The sequence below is a fragment of the Typopeltis vanoorti genome, chromosome 11 (genome assembly GCF_054136105.1).
Source record: "Typopeltis vanoorti isolate ZY-2024b chromosome 11, IOZ_Tvanoo_1.0, whole genome shotgun sequence".
In the NCBI taxonomy this organism is placed as follows: domain Eukaryota; kingdom Metazoa; phylum Arthropoda; class Arachnida; order Uropygi; family Thelyphonidae; genus Typopeltis; species Typopeltis vanoorti.
In genome coordinates this window covers 44,713,679-44,737,924 of record NC_143559.1, presented here as the reverse complement: position 1 = coordinate 44,737,924, position 24,246 = coordinate 44,713,679, and the positions used below count along the sequence as shown (strand labels likewise).

Genomic DNA, 24,246 nt, shown 5'->3' with positions numbered 1-24,246 from the left:
CAAAGTTATCAAAAGAGGCATTTGATGGCAGAATGGTAGGGAAAAGGCTCCGAAATAATACCAAAGAATAGATGGGGGCGATATGACTGATAGGCGGAAAAGTTAGTATAGTTATCAAAATAGTCGTTTGATAACATGATGGTGGGAGGAGGGGGGGAAACAGTAAAATACCAAGAGTTAGATGGACTGGTATAACCCTTATCTGGTCACTTTCGACTAAATGTGAGTTAGCCGGTTTCATACGGAGGTGGAGGGTTTTTTCTCTCGGAAAATCGGGTTTTTCGTCCCTCAAAACAAACAAACTGGCCAATGGGACACATGCAATTTACAGACAAGAATACTTAGAGGCATAGAGATAACCGCCTTATCCTTGTATTACAGTTGGGAAGTCCAAGGATGCTTGGAAGGCTATGGGCGCTTAAGTGACTGTTAAAAAGCCACTGATAGATGGATGGAGATGGACTGATGCGCAGTATAATATATCAGTAAAATGACTGAAGTATAAGATTGGGTTCTCGACAGGTACATAAAGGAGGTGTGCTATGCTGTATTTAATAAATACTTGCAACATGGAATACTTTTAATCTGGAATTATGAGTATATTTGCACTTCCACTAAAGTACTACTAAAGCCAGATTTTCTATTTATGTCACTTTTTTTCCCTTTCCGAGTCAATAAAAAAATTCGTTTCAGTGAAGTGAATACGTCAGTCATCAAAGAGAGTCCCAGCATTTCCTGAGGATACCATTTCCAAACAGTTTATCCAGATCGGCCTCTCGATGGTATATTTGAATGAACCTAATGGTAACGCCACAGGAAGGCTTGCAAGTCGGCTAAAATTAGTGAACTTTCTGCCACGCATACCGGCCACTGAATTATACACTTATTTAATACAGTGATTTCCATATAGGCATGCGACTGCCAATATCGATCCTCTTCAATTCTGTACTCATGTCTCGGTGAGATATGGGTCGAGAACAGCTTCATTGAATGCTTCGGTGAACTGGGAAAAACAGAAAGTTCTGCTTGTCCCTACAAGCTTACTCAGACGAGGAGATCTGGTTTCAGACAGACTGCCTTACGACCATAGTTATACCTCTTAGACAAGCAATGTGGGTTATTTTGCCAATAATTAAACACCCAGGATATCTCATCGCTTTTGAGAAATCAGTCAGCTCTGCTTTTTTCAAAATCGCCTGTCCAGCTAGGTTTCCAACTTAGAATCTTCTCTTTCTGATCTTTAGCTAAAAATCTCTTTACCCCATGTCAGATTTATTCCTATGTAGACCTTTCCTAATACTACCATCTTGAACTTTTTTGATTTCCTTTCTTTAAATGTTGATTTTCTTGAGTCAGCTTTCCAAATAGTGAGGTTATCTTCTTTGGAGATTGTAATATTCATATAACTCCAAATGGCTTTTCTTTTCCAATGGTACAAATTAAGTAGCTTGCTAAAACTGGATATCAATGTGTCCTAGTCCAGAGGGTATTTGTCAGATTACACTTAAGATCTATGCTCAAGAGTTGATTCCAGTTCTATATTACCTTTTTTAATCTCATCCCTTCCATTCCACTGATATCTATCCTACAGCCTTGAAATTAGCCAAAGTTCTAACCGTGGTTAACCTTGCGATAAATCGTTGCCATCTAATTACCCTCCAATTTCAATCTACTCATTTCTTTATGGCGAAAGCTTAACATTCAACTTCGAGCTGGCTTAATCCTCTCAACTAATGAACGATTCACAGTATGAATTTGACTACTGTAGATCAAAGGAGGGGGAAATTCTTGCTTCCGCCTTTTGAAAAATGCCACTGAAAACTTTTCTCTTGTTATCTCTAAGCCATATGATTGTACCAATTTAGCACAAAGATCTAAAAAGCAAGCTTTGTTATACGGTCTATCTTCTGACTTCTGCACCTGTTGTCAGATTTCAGTCTGGGAGGCCAATTAAATTACATAATGCTGAATGAATCTTTATCTCTCAAACTTTGCAATTAATGTTAGTTCCACAATATTCTATACTTTCTCCTACTTTCTTCTTCTTCTGTATATGAACGAGCTCCTTCACCTGACTGCAAGTTCTACTTTCTTTTTCATTGTATTACAATATACGTCGAGATACTATTTTGTGTGTGTGTGTGTGTGGGTGGGTGGGTGGGTGGGTGGGTGGGTGGGTGTGGGTGTTCTACTTTCTTTTTCTACTTTCTTTTCTTTTCAAGTTCTACTTTCTTTTTCATTGTATTACAACATACGTCGAGATACTATTTTGTGTGTTGTGTGTGTGTGTGTGTGTGTGTGTGTGTGTGTGTGTGTGTGTGTGTGTGTGTGTGTGTGTGTGTGTGTGTGTGTGTGTGTGTGTGTGTGTGTGTGTGTGTGTGTGTGTGTGTGTGTGTGTGTGTGTGCGCGTGCGTGCGTGCGTGCGTGCGTGCGTGCGTGCGTGTGTGTGTGTGTGTGTGTGTGTGTGTGTGTGTGTGTGTGTGTGTGTGTGTGTGTGTGTGTGTGTGTGTGTGTGTGTGTGTGTGTGTGTGTGTGTGTGTGTGTGAAAGCAAGTCTTCGCTGTGATATTTATTCGAAGTGCACTTTTCTGATGAGAGAATTTTTAAAGTAATAAACATCATTAAATTTCCAAATAGCTGCTTTAACTTACTTTTCCTTCCTGGAAGTGGATGAACTGGAGATGGCTGCGGTCTATCCAATAATGCTGATTTTGAATAGGCTTCTTTGAAGCTGGCGAAGTCTCCTAGCACTACAACATAACGACTCCCAATGTTCAAGCTGAAATAACAAAAATAATTACACAAGGGGATTGTGTTTAGCAATATCTTGAATTCAGATTTAACTATCCATTCCATCAGACAATTTAAATTCTATGGTCTTCAAGAATGTAATGTTGAATTAAGTCAATAATCATTTCTATCAGAAAAAAAATCAATTTATCTTCATGCTACACGCCCGGAATTATTTTTATTATTTTTTATGTGAGTACCACATACGAAAAGCTGTTACTCTATTAACATTAGTACCTTTGGTGGACTAAGAGTTAAATAATCTGAAACCTCTCTATATACCATAAGTGAACTTTTTCAAGTCTCTTCGGGTATCCGATCTTCATTATTATTATTATTATTATTATTATTATTATTATTATTATTATTATTATTATTATTATTATAGCAAATGAATTCAATCAGCACTTTGTAGACTCCAATATACGAGGGTGATCTGAAAATATCTCGGCCTCGACCATAGATGGCAACACCATCGGCAAGAGATTTTTTTTTTCTAAGTTCGTACATCTGTCATGCGAAACTGCAAGTCATTCTATCGAGTAATTTGTTTAATACAACTGTCTGAAGCAAAAGTGTTGTCTTGTATCCCTTGAAATGGATAAAATTGAGTATCGTGCGGTTATAAAAGTCTGTAAAAGAAGGTTTAACGCCAAAAGCAATTCATTCGAAGTTCATAAAAGTTTATGGGCACTCTTGTCCTTCGTCTTCGACGATTAAAAAAAAGGCTGCCGAGTTTAAACGTGGTCGTACTAGCCTTGAAGATGATCCATGTGAAGGACATCCAAAAAGTGTAACAACACCAGAAATCATTGATCAAATGCACGATATGGTATTGGATGACCGGCGAGTCAAGGTGCGTGAAATTTCTAAGACTATAGGCATTTCAAAAGAACGTGTAGGATATATTTTGCATGAAGAATTGCATATGAAAAAGCTTTGTGCAAGATGGATGCCGTGCTTGCTCACAGCAGATCAAAAACGCACTCGCATGAAAATCTCTGAACAGCGCTTGAAGCGTTTTAACAAGAATAAAACTGATTTTGTGCGTCGAGTTATTACTATAGATGAGACATGGATTCACCATTACACACCAGAATCCAAACAGAAGTCAAAACAGTGGACAGAAGCCGGTTGTTCAGCGCCAAAGAAGACAAAGTCGGTTCCATCAGCAGGAAAGGTCATGGCATCTGCGTTTTGGGATGCTAAAGGCATTTTGTTTATTAAATATCTTGAAAAGGGTAAAACAATAACCGGGGAATATTATTCCGATCTTTCAACCAGATTAGACGAAAACATTCGTGAGAAAAAGACCCGTCCTTCATCAGGACAATGCACCTGCCCACAAAAGTGTTTTGGTAATGGGAAAATTAAGGGATGTGCACTATGAATTGTTGGAACACCACCCTATTCCCCCAGATTTGGCTCCCTCTGAGTTTTGTCTCTTCCCAAAACTAAAACTCTTCCTCGCTGCTCAGCGTTTTTCTTCGAATCAAGAGGTGATTGCAACTGTAGAGGGGTATTTTGCAGATTTTACTGTGAACCACTACAGGGACGGGATATTGGCGCTAGAGCAATAATAGAAAAATTAAAAAAAAAAACATTAGTTGGCCGGCACGTCGAATGCGGAGTTTCAGGCATCTACAGGAACACGAATCTGCACAAACCCATTCAGAACAGACTCACAACACGAGATTCCATGGCAGAAATATGCAAGACCCCTATTATTCGAACCAACATGCAGAGTCATCTTCAATGGTTCAAAGAGCATGTACAATGGGACCTAGAAGCTTGGAAAGCTGTGTTATGGAGCGACGAATGACACTGCACCCTCTACCGAGCAGATGGACGGGTGAGGTGATGACCGGTGATCATCACCTCACACTCTTACCAAAGTGCATAATCTCAACTATGAAATTCGGAAGTAACATTGTGATGGTAGTCTTCTTTTTCCTGGTTTGGCCTCGGGCCTCTGTGGTGCCGCGAACATTGACCTCCGAGAGATATCTGAACATTCTGGACCATGCCACGCTTACTACTTTGTGGCGTTTCTGCGCAACTGACCATTGTCTCTTTCAGCAAGCAAATGCACCACGTCCTAAGGCTGCTGTTGTAACTGCGTGGATTGTGGACATGAACGTCAGCACACTTGACTGGCCTCCGCAGTGACCTGATATCAACCCTACTGTGTAATGAACTGGAGCATCGGGTTCAGTTAAGGAAAGTCCACCCCACAACAGCCCAGGACCTCCTTACATGCCTACAGAAGAATGATCCAAAATTCCCATTGATTACTATCGTACACTTGAGGAAAATAAGCCCATAGGATTTCTGCAGTCATGGTTGTTTGTACCTCACACTATGGTGTTCGTTGACTTCTTTCCAAGCAGTGTTATACGACTAAAAGAAGTTCTCGCATATAAGAATAAAACTACACAAGTTTTTACATGAAACTATCTGAAGATACGCAAAAACGAGATAATCATTCTGTCTTCACTACAAATTAAGCATAATAATATCACTATAATATGAAATATCAAAACCGATCGACTGTGATCAAAGAAATTATGCTGCCTTTACCATAATGCAATGGAAGAACACAAAATACTTTTGACCTGTGCCACTAAATAGTGTTGTTAAAACATTATCTTAATGCTTATTAATTGACGCTTCTACAGTTTTAGAATAACATTCTAAAATGAATTAGCCGATCTCAGGCGGAAGTAGGCAAGGTTTTTCCTTCCGAAAAACTGGGAATTTTCATCCTGTGTACAGGTAAATCAGGTGGTGGGTGGTTGATGGCACTGTGTGTGTGTGTGTGTGTGTGTGTGTGTGTGTGTGTGTGTGTGTGTGTGTGTGTGTGTGTGTGTGTGTGTGTGTGTGTGTGTGTGTGTGTGTGTGTGTGTGTGTGTGTGTGTGTGTGTGTGTGTTGATGGTAGTAGTAGTGTCATAGTTGGAGGATTAAACAAGGGAAAGGGTAAGGATCCTTGGATGTGTTACATAATAATAAGATCGTAATCAATAAACTACTGAACATACAAATCACTGTTTCAAATCCAGACACGATAAATAAACTACCGTTTCAGAATTGAACCTTTCTTTTTATGAAGCGAATAGAGATTTATTTTGTTACATTATCCTTCAAATGAAAGAAACTATTTTTTAGATTTTTCTTAGAATCCTGTTACATTATGGCGGCCATTTTTACTCGACTAATTTGCATAATTTCAGAGAATTTTCGCACCTTATTTCCAAACTGTCTATGATTTCTTACAGGCATTTTCAAACAAATGAATTCTTTTAAAGATGGTGGCCACGTGTTTTAAGTGTTTTCTGATTACGTTTTTCGCATTTTGTACTCTACCCTGTAGGCCTTCGATTAAATAACGATACGTCTGATTTCAGTGCTTTTTATGTATTGATTACTATGAAGCCTTTCTTTTATGAAAAAAAATTACCTCAAAGTTTGGGAAAAATTTAAACTCGCTCACTTTCAAGCCCAAAAAAAAAGTTATGTGGAGGATGAAATAAAAATTTAATATATATTTGATACACTTGATGGGTTGCTATAAAGCAACATTGGTCTACTTCTCTTGTTTTCATCTCTTCATCCTCCCCCTCCTAGACAACGAAAATAAACAAAACCGCATTTTGTTCAACGTATTTAGTACATCCGTTATCAAGACAATTTTAGGATCCTGAGTGGTGTAAAGTAAGCAAACTACATGTTAAGAGTTTTTTATATCGCCAACATTAATGTAAAAGTATAATAAAACATAAAAAATGCATTTTTTTACTAGTATGCCAGTGACTTAGCTTTGTGAACAATGTAATTTCATATCGCTAGGGTCAGCAAACAGCAAGTGCACTGCAATTTGACATGCTTATAATTTTTTTTCTACTTTAACCTATATTTTCAATTTTTTGCTCTACTCTTTTAATTCTTTTAGAATAACGTAGATGAATCCATTTATTCATCCATCTGGTTAATTGATATTAGAAGAATATACTGGCTCAAAGACTACATCCCAAGGTGTTTCTTTTTCATTTTTTCATCTTCTAAGTCTGCAGGTTTACTTAAGTTTTCGAAACATCGATTACATACTGGGAGCAAGTTCTTAACAGTTCGCTTTGGATCTAAAAAAATTGAAAAAAAATTTTTTTTTCTACATACTACTTATACTGATATGTACAGATATTTACACCGTTATCTACGCCTGATCTAAAAGTTTTCCCTAATGTTTTAAATGTGTCACTCACTCTAATCTACTGTTTCTTAAACCAGTGGTTTTCAACCTTTGTGAGACGGCGGCCCGGTAAATTCTTTTTTTTATAAGACGAGGACCCAGTCCCAACAAATTTACTCGTAAATACCTTTCCAATTTTTTTTAAAGTTCATATATTAAACCAACATAAGTATTAATTATTAATACTTATTAATAATTAATTAATTAATAATAAGTACTGATTATTAATACTTACTCAATAATTAATCAATTGATCGATAATTAATTACTAATTAATTAATTAATAATTAATCATAAAGAGTTACTTAAATATAAAGAGCCAATAGGCTTCATTTCGGCGATATAAACATTATTTAAATTAACGGGATATTAAATCCCACATTGTTTTAAAACCGAATATGAAACTCAAAGATTGGAATCAGAGAGTTTCATGCCGAATATAGTAAACTATAAAAGCATCGGCGATTACTAGCGTGAGCTAATGCAAGTAGGCCTAGTACGTAGTACAATCTCGGGCAACTCGCAGCAAAGGTGGTAAAGTTCTGATAGCTATTCTTGGTATTTTCCATAATGTAAAAACACATTTCCTATGAAATGTATGCTATTATTACATTATGGTGGGAGGTCACTACCCAGACTGGTTTCAGCCTTTATTGAGGCTTCATCAGTGAGTAGCTAGACCAAATAAATACCAAAGGGTATAACGAAAAGAACTTATATACTCTGCTATACGAGTTGTCAGAAAGGTGCAACCATTAAGTTACTTAAATATAAAGAGCCAATAGGCTTCATTATATAGTTTACTATATTCGGCATGAAACTCTCTGATTCCAATCTTTGAGTTTCTTATTCGGTTTTAAAGCAATGTGGGATTTAATATCCCCTTAATTTAAATAATCATAAAAAGTATTAGTACACTTATGTATACGATGTGGCATGTTGACAAATATAAAATTACATTTAAATTAGGTATCAATCACTGGACTAATGAAATCTTGTAGTATATTGTAGTTTCCTCAGGCCAACCTCATTAAATTAATTTGTGCTGATTTTCATTGATTATGATCCCATTCTGATCACCAAAAAGTTATCATATTATTCAGTGTAAAATTGATTATTGTATTATTAAATTTATTTTAATAATGTTGGTTTTAAAAAAAAAAACGGTAGTGAGAAAAATATTTATGCATTTTAACTCGCCATGGAGATCTCTCTGTAGGCTTGAGGTGGATGAATCACTATTTGTTGCGTCACAAACACCTTCAATATGAGATTTCTTAACACCAAAATTAAACAAAGTTCCTTGTCACTTATTCATATTAAAATTTAAATCTGTAGACCTATTACTTTTAAAAAATCAAGGCATATGGTTTCTAAACAAGCACTTTCACCCTACAATACGAACTTGCGAAGAAAGTATTCAGTATTATTAGATTTGAGAACCGGATACAGACTACCTTAATCTTCAATTTCAGTGGAAAAATTTTCTTTATACTTCCTTGCTGATTGATCACTAACATTTGCAACACAGATGTTATTTCGTTCAGTTTTGAGAACAGAGGATACGCCCATTATTGTAATTGGCTTGCAGGCAATTTTTATGACTGGTCATAAACAGCGGTATTCCTTTTCCCGAATGTTGAAAGATTTCGATGTGTGAAAATTAACGGTAATTCATGAATACTTCCATGTTTAAAAATACGCGGCTTGGTCACTGAATAAATCTGCTACGCAGATTTATTTAGGCATTCTGGGTCTGAACTTTTCGACACATTCACGAATATTATTCTCCTCAGAATATTTCCACTATAAAATATTTATTCATGAAAAATGCTTAGAAAACTAAAATGACAAATTCCAGGAGAACTCGGGGCCCGGTCTAATTGATGCCAGAACCCGGTACCGGGCCGAGGCCCGGCGATTAAGAAATACTGTCTTAAACTGTGCGCCGCGCAACTTTAAAGTTTCGCAAAACCTCGTAAGGTTTGCTGTATTCCCTACAAGTATCATGGGTTTTGGATCCATTCAATTTCGGCAGTAAAACAAATGCTCTATACATGAAGAAGATATGTTGGTAGATTTTTCCTCAGACATAGCAATTAAAAAATTTGAAGAACAATTTATTGCTTAATGTGTGAAATTTTCTTAGACCTTTAAGTGAAACAGCACTTATGATTCTCCTCCGTTGCAATAACGCTTGCCGACCTGGCTGGCCGAGTAGTTAGCGTATCCGCTCTCCTGCCAAAAGGCTACGAGTTCGAATCCCGCCGTGAGCTTGGATGTTTGTGACTGTCTGTGAAAATACTAGTGGTGGGCGGTAGATGGCGTTGGCGTAGTTGGTGGATTGTGAGTGATGGAGATAGAGTTATAGAGTAGATGCCCTCCCCAGGGGCGAATTTGCTATGCTTGCTGCGCAAGTTCATTACTTGAGAAAGAAGTAATATTAATTTGTTAATAAATGCATGGATTTATAAGCATTCCATTTAGGCTTTTATTTTTGTAGACAGAAGACGTCTTATGCTTGCGCGGTAATAATTGAGCTTTGCGCTGTGTATCGAAGGCCGATGCTTGCTCGTCTAGTCAAAGCTACCTTGGCTTGCTCGGTTGTGGGAACTTCCAGGTCCTTGCTTCAGCACCGTGATTTCATGCTCGTGCATAGCCATTTCTGCTCTCTCCACGTCATTTCACCCTGTTGCTTAAATACGGGCCATACGCAGTCAAAGTAGCTCTAGCCAGTGAGCTTCAGCCAGCTTTTACAAGTGTGCATGTTGCTTGGGAAAATTAAGTTACAACCAACTTTTTATGACGATCTTATTGACCAGTTCATAAAGAAGAACCGTAGGGTAGAATTTGTATTCAAGTAGCTAAATTGATAAAGATAGAATATCATTTGTAAAATAAATGTTGTATTTGTAGGATTAAATGTACATAAATTTCTAAATATATAATTTTAGTGGTCAGTAATTCATTATTCCGCTAATCAGACTTCAATCGCACCTCTCCCTGAATGATAACAAGAGCAAGCGTGAATTTCAAGACCAGCATTTGCCCCTGGCCCTCCCTCGATGAGTCATTGGACTCCCTGGAGTTGTCAAGTAATAATAATATGTGAAATTGGATTCTCAAGTCTGAAACCTTAACAAAACAGCGAAATTATTAAAATTTCGCTGTTTTGTTAATAATTTGACGCCTATTTTAAGACTGTCTTTAACAAACATTATACCAAATTCTGATAATTTATGTCGTTAGACGCAAGCTCATATTTCTCACTAAGATTTGTCCATTTAAAAAGTGGACATTTTTTATTAAACTAACTTATCTCTAGAACAGTTATACTACTTTATTATTCGTAATATTATGTACCCATGTTCTCTTGATTAAAATATTTTGCACATAACTGTTCACTGTCATATGTACTTTTCAATATATTTTTATTGTGTACAGCAAATGGATCACAACATTTAGTGCAATACAAATAATAATAATTTGTGAAAACTCTCATATGGGTGTCGATAAAGTAAACATCTTATGGGGTTCCACAATTTCAAAAGGTATGAGAAACACTGATCTAACATAAACAAGTCTATGGTGCATTTTTTAAACAGAAAAAAAAAAAAAAGCGGAGCACTTCATGAGCTTAGGACACACAACTTGCAACTTCCCATCAAGACAGCGAAGAAAACTGTGGTAAGAAATGGATGGGTTAACAAGTTGAATCCTGTCGCATCCTAAATCAACATGTCGTTTAATGGGTCATAGACAAGCATGTTCAAACTTGCTTGAATTGCCACAAATTATGCAAAAAAAATCCCGTCTAAAACGATAGGATAACCAAATAACTCACTTCCATCAAAATACAAAATTATGTTATTTTTCGGCTGTTCTAACTGCGTGGTTTGCAGCATGACGTCATCACACTTGACTGGCCTACAAAGACCCCTGATCTCAACCCTATTGAACATCTGTGGGATGAACTGAATAGTCGGGTCAGGTCGCCCTACAACAGTCCATGACTTATTACATGTGCAGGATAAATGGTCCAAAATTCCCATTGATTGTTATTGGAAGGTGTATAAGATGTGGAAAGTATGCCACATAGGGTTGGGGCAGTCATCGCAGTGAAAGGTGGTCCTACATCTTATTAAGGTGGGCGACATGGCTGTTTGTTCCTCACACTAGGGTGTCCGTTAACTTCTTTTCAAGCAATATACATACTATATAAAAAAAAAATATTTAACAAATTCGAAAGCCGAAGAATTATTTCAATAAAAATTACAAGATGTTATGTGATTAAAGAGTTGTGTGGGTATGCCTGCTTATTCCATTAAAATAAGGTAGGAGTCGGTATTGCAAAAGTTAAAAAAAAAAAAAAAAAAGCTTAGTTATATTTTTATGGTGTACAAAATTTGAGTCAGTGATTCGCGCGTAACAAAAATTTAGATGAATCTAAAAGATTGATACACTGGATAATAAGTGAATCAAAAATTGATGAAATCGATTTATTGAAATCGTCATCATTATAAAAAAAAAAAAGTTTTTAAATGTAAAAAGAAATTAAAATAAAAGCTCTTAAACTGAACCACAAAGGCAGAAAGAAAAAGGCAAGAATCTAATTTCACCTAACTGTTTACAAAATAATCCTTGAAATATTAAGTAATCTTTAATTATTGATTTACCTGAATACCTTGCCATATTTCTCAGCAAGCGTCATCAATTGCAAATATTCGTTCTTTCGAAGAAATGGCATGTATCCCAAAATGGGTAATCCAATTGGACCGGGTGGCAAATTTCTCCTACGCGATAAACGAAAGTAATAAAAAATCGTTAAAACTATCAATGATGTTACAATCAGCATTTCAAAAGGTGTTGCAGTAATAAAATCGAAGTATTGAAGTGACATCGTCATTTGTCAAGTACGAAACCGTGATTACTGTAAGAAACTAATAGCGACGAAACCAGTTTACTGTATACTGCTTATGCATTGTTACAGCCTGCCCTCTAGCGAAGAAGTATAATTAATATATAAATTAAAAATGGGTTGAAATATTATTATTATTATTATTATTATTATTATTATTATTATTATTATTATTATTATTATAAAGGTGTCTCCGTGGAGTCAAAAGACTCATAGCAGGAGACCCTACATTGACACACTAACCATTATTCACACAATACTTATCATACTTCTCCTTAAATTCATTTACAGACGAAGCATTCACAACCACCTCTGGCAACGCCTTCCACCCATTCACAAATAATACCTAAAAAAGAGAAATTATGCAGCTGGCCAAGACAATAATAAATAATATATAAATAATAATAAAAATAATATCTAAGAAAGAGAAATTATGCAGCTGGCTGAGACATAGAATTGGCAGATAACCAAAACTTATACACTTACAGAAGCAAGTTTCATCGTAACGTTTTGTGTCTCTCTTTTCCTGGAGATTTTTCAAAGGCAAGTGAAACCTGTCCAAGATTCATAATTCTATAATGAATGCTGTTTTTCATGATCTACAAGCATTGCGTGAGATAATTTTAATGGAAGTTCCTCGTAGATTAAACACGCTCGTATAGTCTTCTTGTCCTAAGATGTCCCACACTTTTGACGTCACTCCTGTCCTTATAGATAAGTACATAAGTAATGACATTTTCCGTGTTTGGCAAAAACAACTTGAGTTCTCCTCCCAAATTTAAAAAAACTGAAGTGATGTTGAAACCGTGATGGATATTAACTTTCATTTTCTTTGGGAATCGAAGAAATTTCTTGGAAGGAGAAAGTTTAGTTACTTTCATTGTAGTCAATTCTATTATGTTGCTAACAGTTGGTTTAATTTTGATCAATGCTGTCTTAATTCTCTATTGAAATACATAACTTTTTTTTTGGGGGGGGGGAGCTGGTTAAAAGAACAGGTCCAGAGTGTTGAGCGGATGGTTGGTTTGAATTACGATCGAAGTAACTAAAGCTAATGTATTATGTCTATTAACTGCGTACATTGTTCTGGCCAGTTTGCCTGTTTTGGGAGAGAAAGATCTTGTTATTTCAGTATGAGAGTCTCTTACCTATATTTCATCTGTTAAAAATTGCTCACTGCGTCATAGGCCTAATTCGAACTCATATCTTTTCGAACTAGGAGAATGATCAGGATTATCTGGTATTATGGCGGATATAAGGAGAATATATATATATATGTGTTGTGTGTTTGCTAACAGCCATTACTTTGACATTTCTCTAAGCTTGTCAAATTCATTGGAATTAGAGACGAAAACAAGTTCAGTTATAACATTGAAGTCTCCGTGAGGAAGATGGACGTGAGGAAGATTTACTTTTTTGATAATTTCATTGCAGGAAAAAAAAAAAAAAAACTTTAGAGATGATTGATCAAGTGGTTATCAGCAATTGGGGAATCATACAGCAAATGTAAGCAACAAAATGTTGAAATTTTGATCTACAGCTTTTCATTATTGGTGACATCAGAAAATGTAAATAGCAAGGAGATTCAAAGTGGCAGAAAAAGATTCACAATCACTTCTGTCAAAAAAAAAAAAAAAAAATCCAGTCCTCCTTGAACAATGTATAACTTTGACAGTGTCTGATAAGGGAGTAGCAGATATTTTCTTGCAAAAATGCAGTAAAACTAACCAGAAGAAAACACACACAGTAGCGGACGTTACAAACAATACGAACAACTCAATTGACTGTATGATAATCAGATCTCCATTCACCCAGACTAATCCTCTAGCTAGCATACTCTTTTAAACAAAAGTAATCAGCAAGTGGATCATGAAGGCACTGCACTCTCCATGTAGGGATGGGGGGGAGATGTATTGCTAATTTCGTAATACATCAAACGGACGTTCAGCATTCATATTACACCGCTTGTGTGAGGCTATACTATCATTGGTGTTAAATATTATAAAAATAATCCTACTTTATACATCATATTTCTGTCAGTCATTGAAAGATATTGATACTAGCTCGATAAAATTAACATTGAAAATGTGGTGTGACTCTTGCAGTTTGCGATTAAGACAAAAGACAAAGACAAAATATCGTGTGACGTACAATAATAATGAAATGAAGAGACAACGAGAAACTTGGAACAGATATAAAACATATTAAATAAAGATGTATAAGACATACCAAAAAGTTACAGAAGGCAACACAATATTCTCAAAAATATGCGTATAGCGCGTGATCCCCTGTAATGGCTAAACAGGTATGACAGCTGAGGACCATGCATTATATAAGGTTATCTATAAGATTCTATGGCAACAAATCACATTCTTCCACCAAATAAGAGTTTAGCTCACCAAGACGGTACCTGTCGGTATGCAATGCGACACCCAAGGGAGTCCCACATATGTGCTGACCACGGCAGTTGTTAAATATATTCAGTTTCTAGATACTCCTTCATTTACTGTTTTATTAAATTGAATTTTGCTAGAAAATTAGGCGATTTTAAGAGAAAAATTATTGTTTGGTAATAATGTTATCTTCAAGAAATGAAACATTTATAGATTGTGATAACGAGTGACACCATAGTAACAATGACACTACAGGCTTCCTAGATGCCCATCAGAGTATTTATTAACTACGGAAACTTGTCATTGGAGTTCTGTAATGAGTACTATATTCACTTATCAGTAACTATTTAGTAAATATTATAAAAATACGTAATTTAGAAAACAAATAACTTCTTCGTTACCATAGCGATGAACCATCACAGGTGATAAGAATAACGAATGATCGCAAAGTAGAGTGTACAAAACTACTGCGAAATTTTAAAAAGTTTCCAGCAATTCTGGATATTCTTGTGTACTGTATTTAAAACACTATATTCAACAATTTATGATGTGGGATTGACAACACAGAATTAATTGTTTTTTATTTTTTATTTTTAATATCATATCCGCACAATTTAAAGGTTACAAAAAACCTACATCACATCAGTTGATGTGATGCGTGTGTGTTTTGTAAGCGTGTGTGTATGATGATGGTGACTTCAGCAGACCATTGTCTGCTGAACTAGTTACCATGTAGAGAGAGAGAGAGAGAGAGAGAGAGAGAGAGATGAGCTCATCAATTAATAGGATTTCTTCTATGGCATCAAGATGTTTTAGGTACGCCGCCCCAAATATGTGAGATATACTCCAAGTAATGGCTGATTGGATACTACAGTGTGAGAAGTCCAGGTGAGAAGTAATGTCTTGTGCAGAAAAGTATACCTAGTATAGTATATACAACTTACTTTTATAAAAAAAAACAATAGCACTGCTCTTAATTGCCTGCTCTTACCAGAGCAATGCCATTACAAGAGCAAGGAAGCAATATGCTTTAATAATCCTCATATACCGTACCACATCCAAAATAATTTCCGTTGTGTAAGGTAGTATAACTCGAGCACAAAAATTATCAGCTTATTTAGGTGTATATAATCTCGTATATTCAAGAAATATAGGAGGTTGGCCTATTCTCTCTACGCTTATTTAATTATCCTACTCATGAAGAAGAAACATGTACGCAATTTGAAAATTACATAACCCATACGAATTTATCTAGAGTAATAATTTTTCTTTTTTTATATCCAGTAAAAGTTTCGTCACTTCTTCCAGAGATGCAGATGGAATTTTATTAGGGACAACTTTTTGTTTTTAATACAGATGGAATGTACAGGCATAGAACGAAATAATTAAGACTACCTCTGTGCCAAACTGTAGACACAATTTCTAATTTCTATACTTACAGATGAAGTCAGTAGGTTACTGGGGAAAAATTTGTCACTGCGTGCAAAATTAAGTGCAAGTATTCAGTGCGAGTGCGCTTTCTAAGAGGCTATGAAAGTGTTTCAAGTAAGTACTAAATTATGATTTGGTATATGTCAAAATGATTAGCCACATTGTTCAAATTTGCTGACTCATTTCATATTCCATGCTCCCCACACACCCAGTCCACTTTTTCTACTCATTTAACTGTTATGATCATTGTTTTTACTGAGATGACGATTTTTTCCCTTGCATTCATGAGCATTATATTCATGGACATTTTTGTACTTTTCCAGTGGTTCTGTAATAATAATGCAAATATTACATTTGATTTACTCAGAATTAAATGTTGTATTATTTATTGAATGCAGTGTCATATCTCAAGTGAATCCAAATGTTGATTTGTCTCCTGATTCTCACTGTTATGAATAATTAATCATGAGCATAAATATTGGAGAGACAATCATCTCCTAAATAACTATTACTTTTGCCAAAGATTTCGAATATCTCCAAGGGAATGTGGCGCAAGTCAGATATTAGTGATAAGGAATAGCTATTCTGTTGGCTGAAGTCAAGGAAATATTAAAAGAATAGTTATACTTTGCGTGTCGTTACGTTTGACTTCTGTATAAAGAAATTTATTTCACGGTCGAATGGCATGATTTCTCAAAAGATGATAGATAAGCCTTATCCTCTAACGCCTTTTATTCCCCAAAAGGATTAGGAAAGGCCGTTTAGCGCTAAATAAATTTTGAAACTGGGTGAGGTGGAGGAAGGTAGTTAATTTCACCATTAGACAATCACAGACAGCTGTACCTAAGTCTATTAATGATTTCAATTGGCATCTGAGGAAGAGAATACGGCAGACAACTGCTACCATCTGGTGGCAGTTGTCTGCAGTATTCTTTTCCGTATTCTATGAACCCCACCCATAAGCAACAGTTGTGTTAGAGATTTCTCATAGCTGCGTCTTTATTATAATCGGTAATACGTACATAATGACCCTAAAAAAAGTTAATTTAAAAAGGACAAATATTTAATTCTAATAGACAAAATATTATCCAATCTACATAAATGTTTCACGGGCGTCACTGAATATATCACTCTAGTTTCGCTGGTAGCTGTGAGTAGATGTATTTCAGGTTGATATAGCGACAGCATTTCCGCTTCTCTTCCTCAAACAATAACCTTTAACTTTTGCATTTTAAAATGTTTGTAAGTCACAGTCCTTTTAATCCAATCTTTCATAAAAAGACATATTTATAATCTGGGTCATCATTCCTGATTATATTCAGATAGTTATAAATTAATATATTTTAAATTAATATTGAATATTTATAATCTGGGTTATCATTCCTGATTATATTCAGATAGTTATAAATTAATATATTTTAAATTAATATTGAATATATTAAGGTAGTTATAAATTAGTATATACAGGTTAATAATTAAAAAAAAATATAGAATGCCTTTGAATTCTCCATGTCGGTGGAGTCGGTTAAATGGTAACGTATGTATTCAAGTGGTTGGTTTTAGTACCTGCAAAATATTTTAATTAAAAAAACAAAAAGCAAATGGCCATAATATAAGCACGTAAGGTTGGCCGAGTGTATAACTACCAGCTCTCCAACCAATAGGCTATAAGTTCAAATCCACCGTGAGCAAGTACGTTTGTTAAAGTACATCTGCATGTTCAGCGAATCCCTATATGTTTTCACAGAACCCCAAGATCCCTAAGAACAAAATTTAAGAAACAGCGATCTGTTGGTCATTACTTCCGCCATCCCTCAATTCCCTGTCTTTCAGTATTTATGATATCCGCACTCCACTATTGCAGCCTGAAGATTTTCGAACAATATGGCGAATAACAGCAAAATAATTTTTGTACCAAATCTATTTAACTTTACCACAAAATAATACATTCATACATAATACGATAATAATACATAATGAATCAAAGAAATGCCTAATTTACTTGTAACATTGTCATTGCATGTGCATATAAAACATTTTAGCTCCATTATTAGCACGATGTGTTTAATGCATGACTGGTAGTGTAGAGTTGTTTTCCTGTCAGCTTAAAGGAAACTTTACCATAAGGTAGAGTCATGTACACATTCCTTCCAGTAAACAGTGTTGCAGAAGAAGGAGGAGGGGACCATATGCTTTCTCACTGAAAATCCCTATAACTAAATATATACTGTATATATATAAGCCAAGAAATGTATGTCATCGAAACTCGATTTATCAAAAATATCATACTAGTTTGATTTATGTAGCAAGAAAGAAAATGCATGAAGCGAAAAGTAATATACATGATTTTGATCATTAATTTTAAATTTCATATCATTAAAAAGTTTGAAATGTAAATAAAGAAATAAATAATGAAATATATCAGGAAAACTTGAAGGCAGAGCTATAGGAATATATGATTAAGGCAAAGGAATTTTTCAAAGTCATACTTTAGACATTCTTAAGCAGTTGATAAGGTTTATCGCATCAAAAAATGACTATTAAAAAAAAAAGATGATAATTTCATTTATAGAACTGAATCATTTGTGAAAACGTCTAAAAGATAATGAAGTAAACAGTGAAATTAGATACAACGCTTCAACGATAATAATAATAGTGGGTTGTTCCAGTTGAACACATTACGTCTCACAGATAAATATGATTTATTATAAGATTTCTAAACCAGTGGCACCTTGACAATTCGCAAATAACAATGGAAATAAAAAGAAAAACAAATGTCCTTATCGACTAGTTAAGTTCATCCCTAGTGATAATTTGTAGATTTAGAATGGCCCGAGTATAGTACGCCCACAGATACGAGACCCTTCGACACTTCTGCGCATGTCAAAAGAAGGAGAATCCATTCCGATAATAGGGTAATCAATCCGTATTGTGAGATCAGTGTTTATTATTACGCGTCAGAAAATTAACTTCTCTTTCATGATCATTGTAGTTTTTAAAGTGGTAACTATTTTGCTTATATAACATAACAGTTGGAAAATTTTACGTATAAAGTACGTGATTTCGCATGTTGGTGACCAATTCGTACAGTGCCTTATTTCTTTTATCCCTTCAACATGAATTGACTCTTCTTGGCAGTCTGCCAACGACAGCTCTCGCTTATGTGGCCAGACTATACTGCAGAATAACTGTTCTCGTGTTCCTGCCTCTAACTAGTATGGCCTAGAAAGAGAGGGAAATTATTCGGTCTATTTTCCCAAGTTGCGAGGTTTAAACCAAGTGTTTTCAGATGAAACTCTATTTGCCTAAGATAGACTACCTTGGAAACTGGGGTAACAAAAGACCTAGAAAAGTTCCTCTAGTGATAAACTAAAACGTAAGAGTATAATGCTTTTTCTTGTGACATCTGTATTCATAGAAGTCATCGTGCACAAGGCCGCACAAGCACCTTTATGCTGCATTTCAATGTGATAAATGGAAATAAAAATCAGTTAGCATGTAGTAGGATGGTATTAGCAAAATGGAGGGCTAACAGATCGAAAATACTGCTCTAGAGATCGAACATGAGTTTTTTTTCAATGGCGATGAAAATTTAAAACACTCATTCTCACGGTGAGATTCGAACCCAAAGCCTTTGTTGGAAAGCACACACATTATTTGAGCCAACTAGGCTGGCCATTGATGTTTCAAATATTTATCAATCGATCTTTCCGCCCATATCAAATATTTCTATTTCTGTAAGCATTTGATTACTTCTTAAAACTTATCATTTCGAGCACACTATTTTCTTATTGGATATTTATTATCCTTCTTTCGATAAGAGTTTGTGCCTGAGTGATTTTGGACTCTTTCCTTCATTAATTTGAAAATACAAACATGAAATATAATTTTCCTTTTTATATTGCCTAAAAATTTCCATTTATCACGGATACAGAAATACCAAGAAATGGACGGGGAGAGAAGGGGGGGATAAAAGCTTCCTGGAACACACAATGCTTCATTAAATCACTGATGCTGGATAATATGACACATGAAAAGTACTTTATAAAATGTTTCTCGTTTTGAGTCGCAAGTCAGATACTTATATTTACAATAATGAATAGCATATTATATCTTTATCTAACCTTTTTGTGCTTGCTATAACTCTAGTAAATATCTTTTTAAAATTTAATTATGAAAAAACTTGTCACAAAAAGCAATAAACATTATATTTATCGGTTGAATATTTCTCCCTTTATATAATTTCCCAAGACTCCGATCACCTCCAAATGCCCATTCTGTAAATTACAGCAAATAGCAAAAATGACACGTAAAATTAAAGTAACGGAAGCAGCGTAACATGAAAAAAATGCTTCCATTCTTCCTCATCACGTGTTTCACAAGAAAAATTAAAGATAATTTTCAGGATTTTCATAATTTCATAATTATTACGCGACATCTCCAAGGTCTGATGGCGGGAGGACAACACTCTAACCCTCTCCCTTACCACTTAATTCTACCACACAACTACCATCAACGCCATCTACCGCCCATCACCACCGTCAATAGCTTATTTTGTCTGCAAATTGCGTGCGTTCTTAAGGCTAGTTTGCCTGTACCGGGATGAAAAACTCAATTTTCCGACAGAAAAAAAAAAACTACTACCTCCGTATGAGATCGGCAAACTCACCTTCAAATGAAAAAGCCCATACAAAGATTCCTCTCCTAACGACGAGAATCGAACTTATGCCTTTTCCAATTGAAGGGCGCGATATACCGTCGTTCTTCCAATTAATAGAATCCATATATAATTAATATTTTATTGTCGTTGTGCACTTCTCTTGGAGTCAAAGATTCATCCAGAGAAAAGATCGTACAACGAATTATACCGACTACAAACCTTCATAAATGGATTCCACAAACTTAAATTTATTCACACTTAGTATTAACAACACATTTAGGAAGGCCGTACTTATACTTTTCCCGAATATGGCGGGGCCCGAGGTGCTAGTGTTCCGGTTCCCTCCGAAATGTTTGGGGCCCTTAAATTGGCCTTAATGTTTCAGGAGTCCCAGCTGGATCCTCGTGCGCTTGTGCATAAGTACGGCCCTGTATTCAGGCATGGTTTTATTCACTCGCCACTTTCCATGTAATAAATAAATAAAATTAAGTTAAAAATACTCGCTTCTGCAAAATCCAAGGATGGCCCTAGTCTCTTTCCATGTTCTACCATTTGAAAAATCTCACCTATATCTATACAGTAAATACCTCTAAACAGCTTAAAAATCTTAATTATGTCATCCCCTTCGTCATTTATCTACAACTCTAACGATTACCTCTTCAGTCTACCCTTTGTAGTTAACATTCCATGCTCCTAAAACACTTTTATTAACCGCCTCTGAATACTCTCTCAAGTTTCTTCATTCCTTCCAAATCCTACTGAACAGATATGAATGCAAAAAATCCAGATGCTGTCAGATTAGAGGTTCTATAAGAGAACCACTGCTTGTCATCTGCTGATCTGTGTTCTTAGTACTGCAGCAATCTTTTAAGTAGTCTTTACTAAATTTGCAATATGACTCTTGAATTTCAAATTTCTTTCCATCACTCTAAGATCCCATGCCTCCTCCACTTCGTTTCTCTGTTATTAATGCAATAAGTTGATAATAGTGACATCAAAATCTCTCCCAATTATCTCTACTCTTCCCTCACACCATATTCGTCCATCTGCTGCCTGCTATTCTTATCTCATCTCTCTGTTTCTTTCCTCTCCCTCTGAGAATGCAAGCTATAGAAAGGGCCGTCCATCTGTCGTCTTTCATCCTGGGTACATTGCCAGCCCAGTCCACATTAACTGTTTGGCTTCGTGAAAAACATCGATGATTTTTTGCAGACATTAAACTCTCTGTTTAATGTCTGCAATTTTTATCTTATGTGATCTTTTATTTCCCGAAATACGGCTCTGCATTTTTTTTGGTACGTTCTAAGCTTTTTTTTTTTTTATCAAGGATCTAGTTTGACACCATATATCGATGCGAACGATATAACGGAATTGATCAGTTTCCATATAAGAGAAAATGGGCAAATCATCATCATTCATCCCAGCTTAGTCTCCAGTAATTACTCCATGCTTTTGTTATTCTGGACTGAGTATTTAGGTCTTGCCTATTATTGAATGATACACATGCCAGCTGCCAGCCACTGAATTAAATTAGAAACCTTTATGCAGATGTACATAAACGTCACTTACGCAGTGTATATGAAAAATACTTAGTCGCGTGCATCACATCGTGTTCTAGGCGACTATTTAAGAATGCTTCTGGTCAATAATCGTCAACAAAGGATCTTTTGGACTTCGATAAAAGGCTTATTGGGGATGACATCTGGCTGGTGGCGTGCTTTTGAAAACAGCAGGGCTAACTGGTTTCTCAAAAGATGAGATATCCCCCGGGTGTTTAATCAGTGGAAAATAACCCATTTATACGCTGGTTTAAGCAGTGGAACTGTGGTCCCAAGACAGTCTTATCCGGAACGAAATTGCAGTCATCCGAGAATGCTTGTATGGACAAACAGAACTTCTTGGATGCAGCAATTGACTGAAGCAAGAAGAGCGTCAATCTGGTTCTTCACAGTTGCGAAAAACCAGAAAGTTCATCTACAGCAATGCGACTGGACACTGGAAGAAAGTCATGTGGTCTGATGAGTTACAGTGCACCATCTGTGGTGACGGTACAGATCAAGGTGTACACCATGAAGGAATGAACCCAGCTTGCCTTGTAAACAATGCAAGGTTGTAGAAGTGGTGTTAGGCATGTTCTAATGAAACAGAACGGATCCCCTGATGTTGCTGGAAAGTGGGGTGTGCTCCAAGGAATATCTGAACATTGTTGCTGATCAAGTCAATCCTGCAATATTGACTTTATCCAGCAAGCATGACAGCGACTTCCACCTTCTCCACCGGCAATCCCACAGCCCAATCTTAATCATGATTACACAGCATGGGACATATTAGAAAAACAGATCAGGGAGCAAACCCGCTTCCATTAAATCTGTCCACTTAAAGGATTGTTTGCTGAACACCTGGTATGTTGTAGATGTAATCCACTGTGTGGTCTCTATGCCAAACCACATATGTGCTATAATTAGCTAAAGGAAGTCCAACAGAGTAATAAATAAAAGTTTCTAATGTGGCAGGTATGTGTATAAGAGTATTTAATAAATTCTATTTTCCTTTACATGTGTAAAACCATTATTTAAAAAACATTCGATTCAAACATGCTTATACAAAAATAAACAATAACCATAACCACAGTAATAAACTTTAATGAAAAGTACAGTATTTCGTACTGAAAGTAGCAGTCATCTTCAGTGTGTGAAAACAAGCAATTCAAAGAAAAGGGAAACAAGGTGAATACAACAATTGGTTTACCAATTAAAAATGATAGCCATATGCTATAGAAATATTTAAAAGAAAAACTATTCTTGATATTTACATAAAAATTTCCCAGACTTGTGGAAGAGAATCATTTTGATTCAAGTTAGGCCACTATAAAAGAGCTTCACAACCTTCTTTGAAAAGGTATTCATATTTAAATTTAAAATTTCTATGAAGACATGCTTCATCCCACAAGATACTGTATTTAGTGTCAATACTCTGCATTTTCAATGCATAGTTTTAAGTATCAATTCATTTTTTAATGTATATCTTGTCTCGAGAGGAGCGGTGAATGCAGCTAGGATTTGTAGACATAAGTGATACAAATGTTAATGAGCATGGTTATAAATCTGCTGAATGGTTATACTCTACTTTTTGGATTCAGGCGTTTTGAGTGTGTCTAAGAACAGAGAAGAGCAAGTTGACCAACTGGGCTCAACAGACTATAGATTTAAGTAGAAGAAAAAGTGAAGTAGTAACTTACCACCGATGCCAGGAGCATTAGAAACAAAGTGATGAGTTATTTGCTTTGGTGAATATGATGTGGCCTAAAATTCTCGGCATTAGCAAAACCTGGCTCTGAGATCCACATTTCACTAATGCAGTGGAATTGAGTACAAAGGTATAGTACTTTTAGGATTGACAGAAGAGATAGGGAGAGGTGCTACTAATGATATCAGACGACTTGAGTCTAGTTGGAATATACACATGAAACCAATAATGATAATATATGTGTTGCATTGAGTTTGAAGTTATATGGTGTGAAGCAGAGGCCAACAGGATGAAATATATATATATATATATGGTGGGGACAAAGAAATGAGTGAAGAATTATCCTAATTACCCAATCAATAATCCTAATATTGATTGGGTAGCAGAGAAAATTCATACAAATGAAGTAGAATCTATTCAGCTGTTGCATGACAACTTTCTCAAGCAGCATGTGCAAGAAGCAACTCAAGGACAAAGTGTTAGATCTGATCAGTGCATCAGAAGGTGTCTCATTAAGGATGCGACTTTTTGCCACCAGTTGGTGACAGTAATCATGCTATAC

The 24,246-nt window shown here is 35.7% G+C and overlaps 1 protein-coding gene across 1 annotated transcript in view; it reads right to left on the bottom strand.

Annotated features, from left to right (window-relative positions):
* LOC150101485 (cytochrome P450 2J2-like) overlaps window positions 1-14,484 on the bottom strand; it is a 31,454-nt gene extending 16,970 nt beyond the window's left edge. The window contains exons 1-3 of the mRNA XM_090400805.1: window positions 14,354-14,484; window positions 11,713-11,829; window positions 2,651-2,778 (exon numbers count right to left, since the gene is read on the bottom strand). Coding sequence (XP_090256931.1) covers window positions 2,651-2,778; window positions 11,713-11,829; window positions 14,354-14,403 — 295 coding nt within the window. The 5' untranslated portion in view covers window positions 14,404-14,484. The remainder of the gene's footprint in view (window positions 1-2,650; window positions 2,779-11,712; window positions 11,830-14,353) is intronic.
* Between the last annotated feature and the right edge of the window lie 9,762 nt (window positions 14,485-24,246).